At 37.0% G+C, this 18,925-nt stretch overlaps 1 protein-coding gene across 15 annotated transcripts in view; it reads left to right on the top strand.

Annotated features, from left to right (window-relative positions):
• Positions 1-18,925, top strand: part of ANKS1B (ankyrin repeat and sterile alpha motif domain containing 1B) — a 1,182,139-nt gene that overhangs the window by 757,234 nt on the left and 405,980 nt on the right. For 10 of the 15 annotated variants that reach the window (XM_061206234.1, XM_061206232.1, XM_061206237.1 and 7 more), the window contains exon 1: positions 10,185-10,388. In XM_061206234.1, the coding sequence (XP_061062217.1) occupies positions 10,185-10,388 (204 nt within the window). Of the gene's footprint in view, positions 1-10,184; positions 10,389-18,925 lie in introns of those variants that run through there. The other 5 variants (XM_061206227.1, XM_061206228.1, XM_061206229.1 and 2 more) reach the window with 1 other exon arrangement.

Here is an 18,925-nt window from a genome sequence, read left to right on the forward strand (position 1 = left end):
CAGAAGCCAAGAATCATAAATGTAAGATGAAGGGTGGGAAGGAGAATTAACAGAACAACTGGGAAACCCTTTTTAAAACAAACCTGCTGGTATGTGTCTGGGTAAACATTCTCCCTCCTGTAAAAGGGCAAGGTTTGTACCCTGTACATCTGGAACAGAGAAGCAGGATAGAGTAGTAGCTAAAAGCTTAGGCTCTAGAGCCAGGCTACCAGGGTTCTAGGTCCAACTGTGCAGCTTTAAACAACATATGACCTTTCTGTATTTTATTTTTCTCTCCTATAAAAGAGGCGATAACACTAGTACTTCACAGGGTTGTCATGAAAATAATATGAGTTAATACATATAGACCATTTAGAACCTGACCGTAGTAAATGCAGGTTTGCTATTATTTTGCATAATGAGATAATATTTGAAAGGCCTGACCTGTAATAAATATTAGCTCCCTTGCTGTATATATAGTTTAGATCACTGGAAAAACTCACATTCTTTGAAAAGTATTTGCCTTATGTCAGTTACCTTGGTGCTAGGATAAACAGCTATTTATTACATTTTTTAGGCATTAGCCAGTTTCTTTTTTTTAACTCTTGTCCTGGGGCTCTCCTCTATCCCTTCCTAAATGTCATTTTCCTGTTTAACAAATTTGATAACCGTCACCTCTGCCGATCATTTTACCCATCTTAACTGTTTCATCAATTTCACCCTAGAGGCACCTCATTGAAACAGATAGTGTTTCTCTTTTGCTCATGGAACCTGGAGTCACTTAAGCTGTTTTCTCTAATTCATTCTCTTCTCTATACAGTCACAATAAGAAGCCATGTCTCTAGGTTTTAATTCCTCTAATCTCAATTGACATTTTCTAAGTAGTAAACCAGTTTTCTCCACTGGCCTAGAAATTACATATGTGCAGGGATGTTCAAAGCTATATCCCCACTGCCTAGCAAAATGCTAGGAACAAGAGATGCTTTATAAATATTTGTTGAAGAAATCAGTCAATGCTGAAGGAATTACTAAAGTATCAAAAGAAGTATCCTACCCCCTCCCCAATTAACTAGAACCTAATTAAGAAATTACCTGAAATTAATCAGAATATGAATTGCCTTCTACTTTTAAAAGAAAAAATTAATTTTAGAGACCTAAACTGGTATCATGGACTTAATTTAATACAGTTATAACAGTTTTCAGACCATACCCTGGAGTAAGCATACATTCATTTCAGTGGCCTAGGCCTTCAATAGCTACACAATATACAATGAGAATAGTTATGAACCTGTCAAAAGTGAGTTAGTATCATCATGCCCTTACCACATAGGGTAGGATATTGGCCTTTGAACTTACTCTTCCCACTGCCTCAAATTCTCTTTTCCTAAATACCAGAACAGCTTGTTCCTTCACTACATTCCAGTCTCTGTTCAAATTTCACCTTTTCAGAGAGGCATTCCTTGACAATTTTGTTTAAGATGAGTCACTTTCTTCTCCTATCATTCTTTATTTCCTTTTCCTACTTTTGAAAAACTTTTAAAACTAGGTTTATTGAAGTATAATTGAACTACAATAAACTGCACATATTTAAAGTGTACAGTATGATGTTTAACAATTAGATACACCTGTGAAACCATCACCACAATCAAGACAATAAATATCCATCACCTCCAAAAGTTTCCTCATGTTCCCTTATAATCCCTTTCACTCCCCTTCTTTCCACCCCCAGGTAGTCACTGATCTATTTTCTGTCAGTATAGATAAGTTTGCATTCTCTAGAATTTTATGTAAATGGAATCATACAGAATCTACACTGTTCTGGAGGGTCTGGTTTCTTTTACTCTGCAAAATTATTTTGACGTTTATTCCGTGTGATGAATGCAACAACTATTTGTTCCTTTTTATTGCTGAGTATTATTACATTGTGCTGGTGTACTACAATTTGTTTATTCACCTGTTGATGGACTTTTAGGCTGTTTCCAGTTGTAGGCTATTACAAATAAGGCTGCTATAAGCATTCGTATACAAGTCTCTGCATGGCATATGCTTTTATTTATCTTAGGTAAGTACCCAACAGTAGAATAGCTGGGCCATGTAGAAGAGGTATATTTGACTTTTTAAGAAACTATCAGACTATTTCCCAAAGTGGTTGTGCCATTATACATTCCCACCAGCAGTGTCTGAGAGTTCCAGTTGATTCACATCATTGTCAACACTTGGTGTGGTCAGCCTTTTTAAATTTTAGACATTCTAGTAAGTGGTATCACATTATGGTTTTCATTATAGGTTTGCACTTTCCTAATATCTAATGATGCTGAACATCTTTTCACACGCATATTTGCCATCCATATGTCTTCTCTGGTGAAATCTCTGTTCAGATCTTTTGCCCATTATAAAAATTGGTTTGTTTCCTTATTACTGAGGTTTGACAGTTCTTTATATATTCTGAATACAAGTCTGTTATCACATGCAATTTGCAAATGTTTTCTTCTAGTCAGCAGTTTGCCTTTTCATTCTTGTAACAGTGTCTTTCAAAGAGCGGAATTTTAAAAAAAATTTTCATGAATCCTAATGATCAGTTTTTCTTTTACAATTGTGCTTGTGTTGCCTAACCCAAGTTCAAGATTTTTCCTAAATTACTTTCCTAAATTTTCTTCTAAAAGTTTTATAGTTTTAGATTTTATATTTAGGCCTATGATTTTTAGCTAATTTTTATATATAGTATGAGATATGAATTGAAATCTGTTTTTCTGCATATGGATCTCTAACTGTTCCAGCATTATTCATTGAAAATTATCTCCTTTCTCCATAGAATTGCCTTTTCACCTTCGTCAAAAATAAATTGATCTTCTATATGATGTCAATTTCTAAACCCTTTATTCTGTTCTATTGATCTGCATGTCTGTATTAAATCAATACACCACTGTCTTGATGACCATAGCTTTATAGTAAGTCTTGGAGTCAAGAATTGACCTTCTCTAACTTTATTATTCTTTTTCAAAGTTATTTTGTTCATTCTTGGTCCTTTGCATTTCTGTATGAATTTTAGGAGAAGCTTGACAATTTCCACCAAAAAAAACAAAAAACAAAACTCCTCCTGGGATTCTTATTAGGATTACATTGAATCTACAGATAGGTTTGGGAAGAACTAACATGTTAACAATTTTGAGTCCTCCAGTTCATGAACACAGTATACCTTTCCATTTATTTAGGTCCTATATGATTTCTTTCAGCAATGCTTTGTAATTTTAAGTGTACAAGTCTGGCACGTCTTTTGACAGTTCATGCCTTAGAATTTCATGTTTTTGATGCTATTGTAAATTGTGATGTTTTTTATTTCAAGTTCTGATTGTTTATTGTTAGTATATAGAAATACAAATGATTTTCGATATTGATCTTATATTCCTTATATCTTATATCTTATTGATCTTATATCCTATTGATCTTGCTAATCTCATTTATTCTGTAGCTTTTATGTGAATCTCATGAGATTTTATATACAGATAATCATGTCATATGTGAACATAAACAGTTTTACTTCTTCCTTTTCAACCTGTATGCATTTTATTTATTTTTCATGATTTATTGTGCTGACTAGAACCTCCAGTACAATGTTAGATAGACGTGGTGAGAGTGGACATCCTTGCCTTGTTTCCGGAACATAGCAAGAAAGCATTCAGTCTTTCATGGTTAAGTGTGGTGCTAGCTATAGGTCATTTATCCCAGAGAAATGTAAACTTATTTTCACATAAAAAACCTATACAAAAATGTTTATAACAGCTTTATTCATAAGAGCCAAAAACTGGAACCAACTCAGATGTCCTTCAATGGCTGAATCATTAAGCAAGCTATCGTACACCAATACCATGGAATAGTCCTCAGCAGTACAAAGCAATGACCTATTGACAAGCAGAATAATTTTTATGGATTTCAAGGGAATCATGCCAAATGAAAAAAAGCCAGTCCCAAAGGTTATATACTGTATGATTCCATTCATATAATATTCTTGAAATGACAAAATGATAGAGATGGAGAACAGATTAGTAGTTGCCAGAGGTAAAAGAGTGGACAGGGAGAGAGATGGCCATGGCTATGAAAAGATAGCAGAAGGGTTCCTTGTAGTGGTACTGTCTTTATCTTGACTGTAGTGATGGTCACACAATGTGATAAAATTGCATAGAACTAAACATATACACACACAGACAAATGAGTGCATGTAAAACTGGTGAAATATGAATAATAATGGATTTTATCAATGCCAACTATCTGGTTGTGATATACTACCATTGTACAAGATGTTACCATTGGGGAAAACTGGGTGAGTCTATACAGAATGTCTTTCTTATTGTGTCTTATAACTGCATGAATATACAATTATCTCAAAATACGAACTTTTAAAAAAGAAAATGAAAAGTTGAGCCTAGAGATATCAGTCAAAGAACTGAATAAAATATCGTGTATCCAGAGTGTGGACTATTATGCAGCTATTTAAAAGAACAAATTAGAGCTTATTTACTTGTTAGAATTTCATAAACTTTGTCAAATGAGAAAAGTAGAGTTCAGAAACGTGTGGTAAGATTCTATTTTTAAGAAACAATATCCAAAAATACTCCTACATATACTTCTCATGCATGTGTGTGTATATATATATGCGTATATATTTGTACATAGCTGTGAGGTGTATGTATGTATGTGTGTGTGTGTGTGTGTGTGTGTGTGTGTGAGATTCGGCAATGGATAAATACATGTGAAGATACATACTAGTTTGTTAACATGAATTACCTTGATGAGAGAATGGATGATACGGATGGTTTGGAGGGACTGGGGGAAGGAGTAACCAAGAAAAATAGAAAAAGAAAAAAAAATAGAGCACTAAAAATACTAATACATAAAACAATAACAATGTATTTTGATATGCAATTATGTGTGTGTTTTGTGTTGTTATAAATTTATAGAAAATTTAAGAACTGTTATATTATTTTAATTTTATTATTATTATTCAATAACTGTAAATTATAGACATAATTTACATATCATTCAATTCACCCAAAGTGTATAATTCAGTAGTTTGTAGTATATTCAGAGTTGTACAATGATCACCACAGTGAATTTTAAAACATTTTTATCACCCTAAAAGGAAACACCATATCCATCAACAGTCATTCCCCTTTTACTCCCAATTCCCCATCCCTATCGCGAGGCAACCACTAATCTATTTTGTTTCTATAGATTTGCCTATTATGGATATTTCATATAAATGGAATCATAAAATATACGGTATTTTGTGACTGGCTTCTTTCACTTAGCATGTTTTCAAGGTTTATCCATGTCGTAGTTTCTATCAGCATTTTATTTCTTTTTATTGCCAAATAATATTCCATTTTATGGATATATTACATGGTATTTATTCATTCATGGGTAGAGCCTTGACATGTGCATAGTCATCCGGGGATGATAATGATTATAGCAGAGTCCTCTTTGTATCTTTCCCTAATCTTTCTGTTAAGCTGTCTGCCTCATTTGGTATCACACTCAGGTATTCGCTTTCCCTAATTGCCAGCTGGGTGCTCTCTTGTTTTTGACAATTCCCTTATATACAAATTGCTCCAGAGTCTGCTCCAATTACATTTGGGCAGGAGTAGTTTTTGAGGCCAGTCTTTGAAGTTTGGTGTTACCCCAAGAGGGCATTTCTTAACTATGTCTTTCCCTTGTTCTCTAAAACTATCTGGCTACCGTTTAGCTTTAGCTTGTTGTCCTAATGCCTCCTTTTAATCGCTTACCCCAAAATCTCCATTGTTTTTAATAATCACCTTAAGCTTGAACTTCCTCATACTCTATTTCAAATAAAATCAATTCCTTGAGATAGAGCTGTCTGTATTTAAGGACCCTTTGGCAAAATCTTTGAGCCACTGCTCTGGGCACTGGGCAGGGATGGTAGCCCCTGGTCTTCTCATCTCAGCCTGCCTTTCTGGACATGCAACCTCAGCCCTACAAGCAAGCTGGAATGAGGGCAATCAGGGCCTCACTATTCTTGGCCTCCCACAAGTAGGATAGAGCCTCCACTTTGTGACTAGAGGCTGCAGGGACAAAGGGAGCGCTTGACCTCTCAGCTGTATTCACCAGGAATTTAACTTCTATAACTTGAAGTTGGAGGGTATTAGAAATGCTGCTGGCCTGCCCCTTTAGATAAGATACCATATCCCTTGGATGGGCTCTGAGGAGAGAGGTGCCCATCCTCTTGGGCACACCCACTCAGAGTGGAGCTTCTTTCAAGCTGAGCTAGGGAAGGAAGGGTGGGAGGGAACAAGTCACAGCTCAAGTGCCATAGACTCTCTCTGTTCTTACCAAGTTTTAGTAGATTTTCTTGAATAAATCTTTCTTCATCCTCTGTATATTCTTAGGACAATTTCCAGAGACTTTAAATGGTGGTTTTGTTTTGTTTTTTTATACAATTTTTTCCACTTATGTTTGTTTGGCTGGGGAGAAGGTCCATGGTGCTCCTCACCTTGCCATTCTGGAAGTGGAACCCCCAGAATTATTTTTTAAAAGACTATGCAAAAGAAATTCCTGGTTTCATCACATACACTGAACTTCAGTTTCCTTATCTGTAAGTGGGGCTAATAATCCACACCACACTGCCTGGAACATAGTAGCCCTGAGTAAGAACTGTTAGTTCTTCTTTCCCTCCTCTTATCTCCCTTTTGGAACTTAAAGAAGTTCTACTTGAATAAAGAGGCCTGCCCAATAATGTGATGTCATGCTTAAGAATTTTAAGACTCCAAGAAAGTATTGCAAGTAAAGTAAGAAATATATGTAAACGCTATTTAAAAAGTGATCTTCCAAAAAAACAAAAAACAAAAAGTGATCTTCAGACCCAAACAAGGGTTCTTTCAGTGGTTTGGCTCATGAGAAAATACTTTAACAAAACCAGAAACAGCATGATTCAAGGTCTCATTCTTCTTCCTTCCTCTCCCTCACCACCTCCCCCAGCCCAGTTTCTCCCAATTCACTTCCCCACTGCATTAAAACCTTTCACCAACATATGAGAATTACTGAGTTGAAACTGAATGATTGAATAGTTAAAAGAATAAAATTCGGTCAGTCTATATAAAGATTTGTAAAGTTATTAGTAACCAGTATTCTCTCTGAGCTGTTTCTGTACAGCAGCCTGGACCTTGAAATAAGCTCTCTCTCTCTCTCTCTCTCTCATACTCTCATTCTCACTCTCACTCACTCTCTCTCCTTCTCTCTCTCTTTCTTTTAAGAAATGAAAATCTCATGAAAGCCATTTCCAATGTCATGTGTTCATTCATTTAACAAAGGCAATTTAATGCCTAGAATGTGTGTAGCACTCTTTTAGGTACTTGGTCCCTGGTTTGCATCTTAGGAGATGAGATGAGATTTGAGGAGCTGGCCAATCAGCATATGCTTTACCAAACCAAAAAATTATGGTCATGTTTGCTCGATCTTTGTGTAGCTTATCCACCTACTCACAGCTTAAAATGATCAGGAGGAACAATGTGGATGTGACCCTAGGAGAGGCTGTAATTGACGCCTACCTTTAACTCTACTGTGTACCAGCTTTAGAGCTGGCCAAGGACAAATAGTGTCTTGCTATCAACTTCTCATATAGGTAATATTGAGCAACCTGAATTCCTTAAAACAGATTCCTAAACTGCTACAAACTTTTTGACCTTCTTAAGAGATCTAGAACCCAATCGTTTCTATTTAAAAACCTAGATATCTTCTTTTAAATAAAAAATTCAGAGACTTGGGATAGACTTTTAAAAATTTAAATCTGAAACTAGGAAGATTTTATATAGTTTGGATTGTGAAATGAAAATTACATTATTTGGTTTAGCAGGTGCATAAAGAATCCTTACTACTTTTAATATTAGCAAGACATATTCCTACATTCAAGAAATACATCTTGTACACAAATAACTATAATGTTAGACAAAAAATATTTGTTATAATAGACAGTCTGTAAATGCCACTTAAAACATCCCTGTTAGGGGGACTAGAAAGTGTTTCATAAAGGAAATATCATCTGATCCAAAGCCAAAGAAGAGGCATAAATGTGGGGACATAATAAAAGAAACCCAAGTATGTTACAGGCTGCCATTAAAGACCAGCCAGTAATCCCACGTGCTTGGAGCACTGGGGGAACGGAAATAAAATTGGAGGATTTGTAGTAATCATGAAGACCCCAAAATGTCATCAAAGGAGTTGGGAGTTTATTTGAAGCCAGTTGAAACCATGCAAGAGTTTTGAAATAAGGAGTGATAATCAAATTTGTCTTAAAGAGATTATTCCGACATCCACGTATAAACTAGATTTTAAAAAATCAGAGGTAAGAAGACGAACACAGAGGCCATAGTTGTATTACACCAGGTGGGCCTGAACTAAGAGAGCAAAATCACACTAGATGTCAGTTCCATAAATATGAAAGAGGAATTCAAATCAAGGAAATGGATGCAAGAGATACTACGATGAGGGATGAGTGGATCTTGGGAACTGATGTCAGTGGTGAGAGAGGGAGTGCAAGATGTTTTGCAGTTTAATGTCTGTGTGCTAGGGAGATTGACAATGTTCTTCAAAAGAGAAAGGAAACAGAGAAAGATAAGATTTGGGGAAAGAAGGAAAGTCATGTTTCATTTATTCAATAAATATTTGCTGAGCACTTACTATGTGCCAGGACTGTTCTGGAGGGATGAGAGTTATCTTTAATTTTTAAAACACTTTATGTGTTAAAGGCAGTGTTCCCAGTCTGTGTGACTCCAAAGGCAGAGCTGGATTGAGTGAGTAGGAGTCAGCCAGGAAGTAAAATACCTTTCTAATAAATGGAGCCTTCTTGATAAGTAGTAAGAGCTCTGTTACAGGCAGTATTCAAGCCTAAATTGGATGATATTCTTATAGGAACACTGTGACAAGGGATTCCTGCATTAAGAGAGAGGGTAGACTAACCTCTCTGCAAGTTCTCTCTCAATCTTAAGTAAGAGTCTATTCGTTCCATGATCTACTTCTATGGGTTCTATTATTAATCTCTGGTTTCTCTCAATTATTAAATAAATTAGTCTGTCTGCCATTCAGTAAAACTCACACATTTACATCTGTTATTCTTAAATTATTTTTGGTTAGGGCTCTTCTTCTTTATAAAAAATTCTACCCAGTAATGTTACCTCTGTAGCTAATTTAGAATGTCAACCCTGGTAGACTGGGTTATAAATATCAGAGAGGAAAAGGATTTCTTGTGCCTAATAATATTTTTGTTTGGAAGAATCCTCGCAAACGAGAAATGAATTATCTTGACTTCAAGATTGCGATGCAGTTTCTGTATTTTGCAGCAATTCAAGAAGAAAAACAATTCCTCAGAGTGGTTCATTTTGATACAGCAAGGTAAAGAAAGAGAATAATTGTTCTCCAAACACTGTAAAGCTTTAGATCAGAAACATTTATCTGTGCTGCATTTTAAAAAAAAAGAAAGGGAAGGAAAGGAAAGAAGAGCAAAAAGGGAACCTGTCGGGAGCTCCCCTATAAGCTATAGTTAAGGCTTTGCATTTCCTGGTGTTTCTTTTGAAACGTAAAATTCCACAACAAATAGCTCTGTAACGTATCACCAGTATGAAGATTCAATTCAGATTTAAGCACTTTGGTTTGCTTTTGAATCTTGCTATTTTCTGCATTTGTTTTGACTGCTCTCATCATTCAAGATTGACGCTTGGATGGGTGTGTAGGAGGAAGCAGCAGCAGCAGGCTTACAGCTTGCAGACAAAAAAAATCTGCCTTATCTGATGGCTATTATTGAAAATGCGAGGTGTAGCCTGGGCTGGGTAATGAAGGGGAGCGAGCGAGGGGGAGCAAGGAGCATGGAGCTGCATACTGATGAGTGTAGGAGTACTTGATAAAAAGAATTCTGGCTGCTGGCCGTGCATTGCTCGTTGTGGAGTACTCCAACAATCACATAGAATGCAGACCAGCCTAAGCTGACAGCTTGATATGCCTTCTTCTGCTGCCTGGTTTTGGGGGCTGTGTGACGTACTGGTCGGTAGTAAAGATTAATATGTAAGAAATGTGGAGCTAGGATCAAGTCATACTCCACAGCCTGCCTGGCAAACTATGTTTTACTTCTGACTTTGCTCTCTCGCTGAGAACATTAATCTGTCAAGCTGGCGGGCTCCTTTGATAGCAACTTTCCCAGGAGCATGATGTGGCAATGCCACCTCTCAGCCCAGGACTACCGCTATTACCCCGTGGACGGCTACTCCCTGCTTAAACGCTTCCCTCTTCATCCTCTTACAGGACCCAGATGCCCTGTCCAAACAGTGGGACAATGGTTGGAAAGCATTGGGCTACCTCAGTACGAGAACCACCTGATGGCTAATGGATTTGACAATGTGCAGTTTATGGTAAGACGCTTTCTGTGGCCACGGAGCTGCCTTTTGTCTGTCTTTGCTTCTTATGTGTCTTACACGGCTCAGAGGCAGCCTGATTTGCACCAAAACCGGTCAATTTTATATACGTAACCGCATTAGAAAATCGGATGCCCTTAGGACTGAACTTACTGTGTAACATATAGGCACTTGCTGAAAAATGAGATCTATGTGCATCCATATACATGTGTATTATATGAATGAACCGGTGAGAGTACTATTTATAGGCAGTGAAAGAAGATGAACATTTATATTCTCCCTGTCATTCTTTGTGTGATTTTTATAGATTTGTAATCTCAGAATACCCAGTTAGATTATAGAACTCTTCAGTTAATTCTAGATTCCTAACACATATTATTTCACTTGCGCATCAGCGTTTAGTAATTAATTAGACAATTTGTTATGTTTACGGTGTGAAGATCATTTTTTTTCCTGATAATTGTTCAATAAGCAGTTTAAATTGTGTGGATGACCTTTAGTTCGTTAGCAAACTGATTCAAATGGTCTATTATAGACAGCTTTCACTTACTTCACATGCTGATTGAAGAGCAATGAGGTATTGTTTATTACTTTATGTAGAAAACAAACACTTCCATCAATTAACTGTCAATATCTAGAAGGAGAGGATGATGGACTAAGTACATTCATGTACTTCTGAATACTGGTCTGCCTGCAATCTAAACCTGGTATGTGCAAACTTCCCACTGCGACGAATATAGGTGAGGAAGGAGGATGGGGAAACGTGCAGACCCATAATACAGCTTTCTGATCATTCACATACCTCCCCCAGTGCTCATCAGTTTCCCTTGTTAAGCTACGTCACAGTCCTTATTAGCTTTCTTTGCTTTTAAGGTCCCATCACACATATTACTGATCCCTAAATTTAGACAGAGCTACATAACATAGGCATGTAGCACAAAATGGCTTGCAGAAACAATTAATAGCTATTTCTAAACAAAATGCTGGGGCTGACACCTGAATCCTATTAGTAACAAAATTGATAACACAGTACTGAGAGCTAGGCATGTCTTTTTATTTCCATTAGAGATTATTTTCTCCAAGCTTGACTTGACTATTGTAGCTTTGAAAATTATTCAGACTGTTAAACTTCTGCTGCTTCTCCAAAAATGTGTGCCCCCTGAGCTTTTTCTTTTAAAGCTGCATAAATGTAGTAAGACATATGAGCTCTATGTAATTGTATCCATAGAACTCTTTATGAAGCTGTTTTTATAATGAGACCTGCAGCTACTGTTATTTTTCTCATGTTTAAGAATACTGTCACAAATTAGACAGATATTGTGGGTATTAAAACAGGGGAAAAGTGAAATTGCTTCAATTGCTATAAGAGTCTTAGGACAGACTGAGCAGAATTAGGACAGACTTAGGACACTAAACAGATGACACGAAGAATTAGAGGAACTATCAAGTAGAATGAAAGTCTTCTCATTGTCGTTATATTTACTGCGCATTTGGATAAGTCTTTATTCTTTCTCCTTATCTCTACTTGAAATAAGACTCTCTCATTCCCACTCCTCAAACCTGTGTCCAAATTTATTCTGGTCCCATGAGAAGTTAGTTAGGTCTTTGGATTCTCTGGATTGTCTGCTTGGAAAATTTTAATTCAGCATAACTTTCCTCTGAATGTTAAACACTTTTGAGTAAATATAATTCCTTTTTGAAAGCCCAGTGCAAAGGTTAATCAAACATGTTTCCAATAAGCATTTGGAGATCGGAAAAAACATTCATGAATGAAATATGTATAAGCACTCCAAAATGTATCCAGGAGGCAAAAACTCCTGGACATATGTGACAAAACCAAGGTCTGATCTTCTCCATAGATTATTGTCTTTATTTTTTAAATTGTAATTATTGTATATAATTTTTCAGAAATTAAGAAAACATGGTTAATTCAGAATAATCTAATACTTACTACATGAAACAGAATTAACTTTAAAAATTTGAGTTATCATTCAGAGGAGTTAATTATGAAAATGAAGCAAATCATAAAAGTATCATCAATCATCGCTTTACATGCTGCTGTACACCATTTATTTGCTACTTGTATCATAAAAAAACCAATTTCTATCTCTATAAAAATTATTTATTGATCTCCATAATCTAATTTATTTAATTATGAATTTAGTTAAAGTACACTAATATGATCAGCCAACTTTAAGAAATAGATTTCATTAATGTGGTGAAAAAATCTGTTGGACCTGCTTAATCTGCACTCAGTATCATATTCTAGCTTTTGTTTTTCTTGAAGCACATTCTGACCTGCATTTATTCATCCTGTTGCCTAAGCAACAAGCACCACACTCCTATTAACTATGATGTAGTGCAGGTCTTATTAGCTTTTTAGAACAAGACAGTAGAGACATCAAAAGGATATAATTAATGTTGGTTGAAATATCATAGTACATCCATGCATTGATATATTTTATTTAGGAAACATTCTCAAGAGTTAATTTTCCATTTAATCAATATTCCATTCATGAATATGAGTTTCAAAGGGTTCATATAAGTAACTTTCAAAGTATTTACTGAAAGCCTTACAAATTTTTTTTAACTCTTTTCTATGTACTCTTACACATAAACACAATATATGGATGATTTATCCACATGGCTATGATTAACTTTAATAAAGATTTCTTACATCAATTTCTAGGCATGGTTAGAAAAGAAAGACCCCCATTTATTTTAAAATATTTATCAATCATTGCTTCTCCTTTGGGCTCTTAACACTTATTCTTAATTTTATTGATGTGTCCATTTTTAAAAAATATCTGAAAGTCAGAATTCCAAACTTTTTCTTTATGTAACTGGTCATGGTTTGCAGAATAGTTTTGTACACAGTATTGACATTTATATAGCCTTAAAAATGTAAAATAAATGGAAATTGGTACAAAGAATAGCTACAAAAGTAGTATCTGGTCACCTAAGACTTTGGGAAAGTCAGATCTATGTTGCAATCAAAAGTCTGAAACTTCAACACAGAAACCCTTTGTCTAAAGACTTATCCAAGCCCCACTCTACCTGTTCATTCCCTCTGATGTCATATATCATCAGCTCCCGTCTAGTTAGGCATGTCTACCTGCTGCTCACTAGCCTCTGGGAATGCCACCATGGTCCTCTGACATCCCACCTGTTTTCCCCAACTTTGCAACATATAGAATGTGTCTGTTTCAACATTACCTTTTTTCTTTTCACTAAGGAGTTTAAGTATGAAGTGATTATTGTACAAAATGCCCATGATGATTTACTTTCTTATTATATATGTTTCTATCATCATGTCTTTTCCTAGTCTGATGACTGCTTCCTAAAATTTGTCTCAATATCTATTCTTGTCTTGATGACTACTCATTTGTACTCTCCCTCAACCCTCACAGCTATTTCCTTTCCTTCCCCTCTGTCTTTTATCCTCTAAGATCTAACTCAATTTCTACCTAGTTTGTATAGCTTAAGGACTCCAGTCCTTAGCAGCCTCTCTTTTCTCTGATCTCATATAGTGGTTGTATTTGGCATGAAAAATTACATTTGGCATGCCATTATTCACTCTCTAGAATTAGGAGTTAAGTTTTCACTTGTATATATCTTGTCTCCCCAACTAGACTGGAAGCTCTTCAAGTCCAAGTTCTGTGTATTCAATTTCCTTGCCTTTCTCACACTCCTAGCATAATGTTGTGTACATAGAAATCTCCCCATAAAAACTGGATGCACAACAGATTATTGTAGTTGGACCTCTGGCCTCATTTTTAAACTGGAAGCCTTGTTTTGCCAGTGGGAACATAGAGCATTAGTACCCTTCTTTCATTCATGAAACAAACACTCCTTAAACATTTTCAATGTGCTAAGGACAGTGTTAATTACTAGGGATATAACAGTAAACAATATATTGTCTTTGACCTCAAGCAGGTTACAGTATTGCTCTCAGACATATCATATTATTTGCATACACATTCCTTCATGTGCTCACACACACACGTGTATACACACACTATATCATGGGGATCTTGCCCCTCATCCTTTTGTATAATCACCATCCTTCAGCATATTACCTACCAGCAATTGTTTTTTCAGAAGCAAATTACAGTAGGCAATGGAAGAGGCAAAATCTATCATAGCATGGAGTAATGGAAAATAAAGATACCAATAACATCAAAACACTGGCAGTGTTATGGTAGATTTGTAGTCCAAAGACTGTATTAAGAAGTTTATATTACTTGGAAAACTGACCCATAGCCTCACCATGTTCTGGCTAACAGTCATATTTGTAAACTCTAATCAAAAGGGGGGAAGAATGAAATTATACCAACTTATTTTTTTTAGCATCTCCTGTGTTTTCTAGCAATTGCCATCTAGGTTGACTTGGGGTGCTTTGATCACTGTTAAAGTGTTCAAAATGTGCACAGAGTAAGATATAAAAATAATACCTGGAGCCCTATGTGAATTAGCATTTTTGTACACTTGGGTAGGTAGTATTCATAAAGAACTTAGTGAAGGTCAAAGTGAGTACTGCCTATTAGACACTGAAGTGGAGTCACAGAGCTCTAGGAAGTCATCCATTTGAACCAAAGATTTGAACAAGATTGATCTTTTAGTATTTAATTGAAATTTTTTCATTTTTGTGGTACATTTTACACGCTAATAGACTTACTTCTTTTCTCCTCTTATAAATAACTCTTCTGTAATAAGAGCCCCATTTGCAGTTGACCTGATAAAAATGACCTTTTGAGTATCTTAGCAGCATATCATGATCCAAGTAAGAAGTTAAACTTGTGAAGCAGAAAAATAAATTGTCCCTAAAGGGTAAGACTAATAACCCCCATGATGTTTTCCTGTTTCAAATATTGTTTAAGAAAATGTTATAAAATTACTGAGATTTAAAGGCGTAAGAGAAATATACCTGTCACACTCCCTACGCCTTCCTTCTGAAACAGGCTAGGCTCTGAGTTGAGTAGGTGGCTTTATATTGAAAGTGCAGCTATAATTTTCTAAACTCATTTAGGCCAGTAGTTACACACCCACTTTTGAAAAACAAAATCTTTCTTTTTCAACTACTGGCATTTAAAATCTGTTGGTAACCAACAGTCAAAGCCAGGAGGGAGTCATTCTTTATCTAGACAACAGCTTAATTACAAGTATAACAGGCAACAGCCTCGCAGTGGCGTGAGAGAGAACTGAAGTAAGACTTCTCGCGCCCACTGTCTCACTTCTGTATGATTCGGTTTACTCACCTGTAAAATCAATGTAATGAGAGGTCCAGGAGAAATGTTCTTTGGGCTTGTTATTTAATATTTTGAGCTCTTTAAAAATGCAGGGTACGATACTGGTGCTGGCAGAGCTATTAATTGTTCTTGTAGCTCTCATTAGCCTTGGAAGATTGCTTGTGCGGCAGAAAACTCAGAAATGAGGGCATGTGCAGGCATGGCCATCTGAGAAGGATGAATGGCCTTCAGAAAAAACAGTAGCCAGAATTCTAATCTGGTGACACAAAGGACAAAAGAGCCTTTTCTTCCACCTGCAAGTTACTCTGATTACATATTTAAGCATTAAAATATGCTGCCCCATTTTCTAATAATTCAGTACTATAGCTACCATCCCTAACTAATGCTCACATGAAATGGCCTTTAATTTAGTCATGCAGCATATTTGCATAATTTGATCTCCAATATTGAATCAAATGACCAGATCTCTGGGATGAGGAATTTACTTCATGAATTTAAAAACTTGCTAAAACTGCTGAATTACAGACTAATTTTAAGAAATCCAGCCACAATCATTTTTCATTGCTTGAGAAATGGACAGATTTCTCAAACAGTGGCAATGACCTCCGTTGTCTCATTTCCAGTCACGTCCTTTACTTCTGTAACCCAGCCTGCGTCCCAGCCCTTCCACTGAGTTTGTTCTCTTTTAAGTCAGCTGTAACCTGTTTCTTGATAAATTACCACCCCCACCCCTTTCTTTTCTCACTTCATTTCTCTTTGGCCTCTTTCAATGTCTGATTTTCACTGTCTGCTCCCTGTTGGTATTTATTCCCTTACTGAAGTTTGCTTGGGTTCTGTGACATACACTGACCTTTCCAATCACTCCTATTCCCCTAATCCTCCTCCTGCCTCTAAAGGTGGGTGGTGCTCAACTTGTCCATCCATCAGGGAGATCATTGGTCCTCACAGATCCGTAGCTGCCCCTACTCTTCAGCTCTTTCTACCTGGCATCCAATACCGTCTAGCTACTCAGTAAACATTTCCATATACATGTATGTGTACCACACATTTAGCACAGACCCAGCATAGAATAAATGTCCAACAAGTGTTAAATGTTACTGCAGAGTGATTACTCCAAGGTGATCTTTCTAAAGCACACATTTGCTTTAGCACTACTCTGCTTAAAATCTTTCAATGATTCTCAATTCCCTAAGGGACATTATACTTACACAATTCTTAATATGGCTTTCATATTCAGGAAATGGCCTTTATGACCTGCCTGACCCAGCTTATTTTCCAGCCTCACCTGTTATCATTTCCTCTCTTCACTCTTGTCTAGAACTGCTTTTTTCTTTCATTGCCTGGCCTTTGCACATGCTGTTCTCTCTGCTGAGAATGATCTTCCTTCCCCTCTTAATTCCTTTTACCCTCTAGTTCTTAGCCTAGTTGTCACCTCTTTTAACTGTCACTTCTTCCCTGACCTTCCACGTATGGGTTAGGAGCCCTTCTTCCCCCACCTTGCTGCGCCGTATCACCAGTTTACTTGTCCAGGTACCCCACCACCTCCGCCCCACACAAACACTAGAACAGGGCTCAGCAAACTTGTTTTCTATAAAGGGCCGGATAGTAAATATTTTAGGTTTTGAAAGACATATGGTCTCTGTTGCAACTATTCAACACTTCTATTGTATCATGAAAGTGACCATAGACAATACACAAGTAAATGGGTGTGTTCAAATATAACTTTATTTACAAAAAAACAGGAAGATCTAGTCAATAGGCCATCATTTGCTGCTACCTTGCACTTGATTTAGAAATATGATTTGAGAGTTAGGAATATGCTTTGATCCTCTATATCTCCAGGTACGACCCCTGGCTTACACATGTAGACACAGTAGCTGTTTAATGAAAGGAAGAAAGGAAAAAGCGAGTAAGGAATCAGGCAGGTGGCTCCAGCAAGGTTCCTGAAAGCCTGTTTGGTTTACAGAGAACCCAGCCAATAGCTGAGGAAATTCAGAGCAAGATCCAGCCTTCAGGAGTCTGACAAGAGCAAAGAGGGTGTTTTTGCTCTTCTCAGTCAGACTGGAGTATATTTTCAGCAAGGGAACTGTGCAGGCATAGGAACTAGAAATACACAGCTGCAGAGGAAACCTGTTATTCCCTCTGTTTGGAATTCCTTTCTCTTCCTTCTTCACCTCACTGTGCAGCATTGTTCATGATTGAGCTTAAGCGTCACTTCCTCCAGGAAGTATTGCCTAATGCCGTTCTGTCATCTGGCTTGCATGACTGCCCCTTCTCTGTGCACTCCTGGCATCCTTTTCTTAGCCGTAAGGTAGGCCTTATTATATTTCATTGCAATTATGTTATCTGTTCAGATGTCTGCCTTCCACCCTAGAAAGTGAGATCCTTAGAGACAGAGAGTGGGTCTTATTTATCTTTGTATTCCTAAAGCCTAGAACAGTGCCTGGTATAAAGTAGCTTCTCAATAAATATTGATCGGATGGCATTTTTTAAGTCTTACTTAGTTTCATATAAATTATCCCATGTAATTCTCACCATATCCCTATCAGTAAGTATTAGTACCCCCATACTAATAACGAAGATAATGAGACTCAAAAGGTTTTTAAAATTCCCCAGCAGCATCTAAATTTAAAACTAAACTGCTTTGACTTAGAAGTTCCCGCTCAATTCACTAAAACCACACTGTTTCATCATTCCTCCCTTCGTTCACTCAGCAAATGTATATAGAGCCCCTGTTAGAGTGCAGACACTGAACAGGATGCGGGCCCTGCCCTCCAAGCCCTCCCGGTTTGTCGTACTTCTGGTCCTTTGAGGGACCTCTTTATCTTACTTCTCCTTACTTTTCTACCTCCTCCCCACGACTTCTCAAGAGGACCTCTGTTTTTCCAAGACCAGAACTCTCACTGCCAAATACATACCTTCATGTTTTGTGTGATTTCCCTCCTACCTAACATAGCCTATCTCCTCCTGATTCCCTGTTCAAGAAAGACTCATTCCCTAAGACCCTGGTCTTTCTACTTGCTCTGTGGAGACTTCCTCGCTCTGTGGAGACTTCCTCTACTGATCTGGACCCTGCCCACCTCTTAGCTTCACCTTTCACCTCTTTTAAACTCTGGCTGTGTTGAATTATTTTAGTCTTACAATTGTGCCTCGCTTGCTCACAAATCCATGCCTTTGCGCACACTCTTCTCTGCCCAGAACAATACCTTCTTGCACTCATTTTTAGCCTGGGTAACTCTTACTTCAAAATGTGGCTCAGGGTTTCCTTCCTTAAAGGGGACCCTT

Source organism: Eubalaena glacialis, chromosome 11, assembly GCF_028564815.1.
Source record: "Eubalaena glacialis isolate mEubGla1 chromosome 11, mEubGla1.1.hap2.+ XY, whole genome shotgun sequence".
Classification (NCBI taxonomy): domain Eukaryota; kingdom Metazoa; phylum Chordata; class Mammalia; order Artiodactyla; family Balaenidae; genus Eubalaena; species Eubalaena glacialis.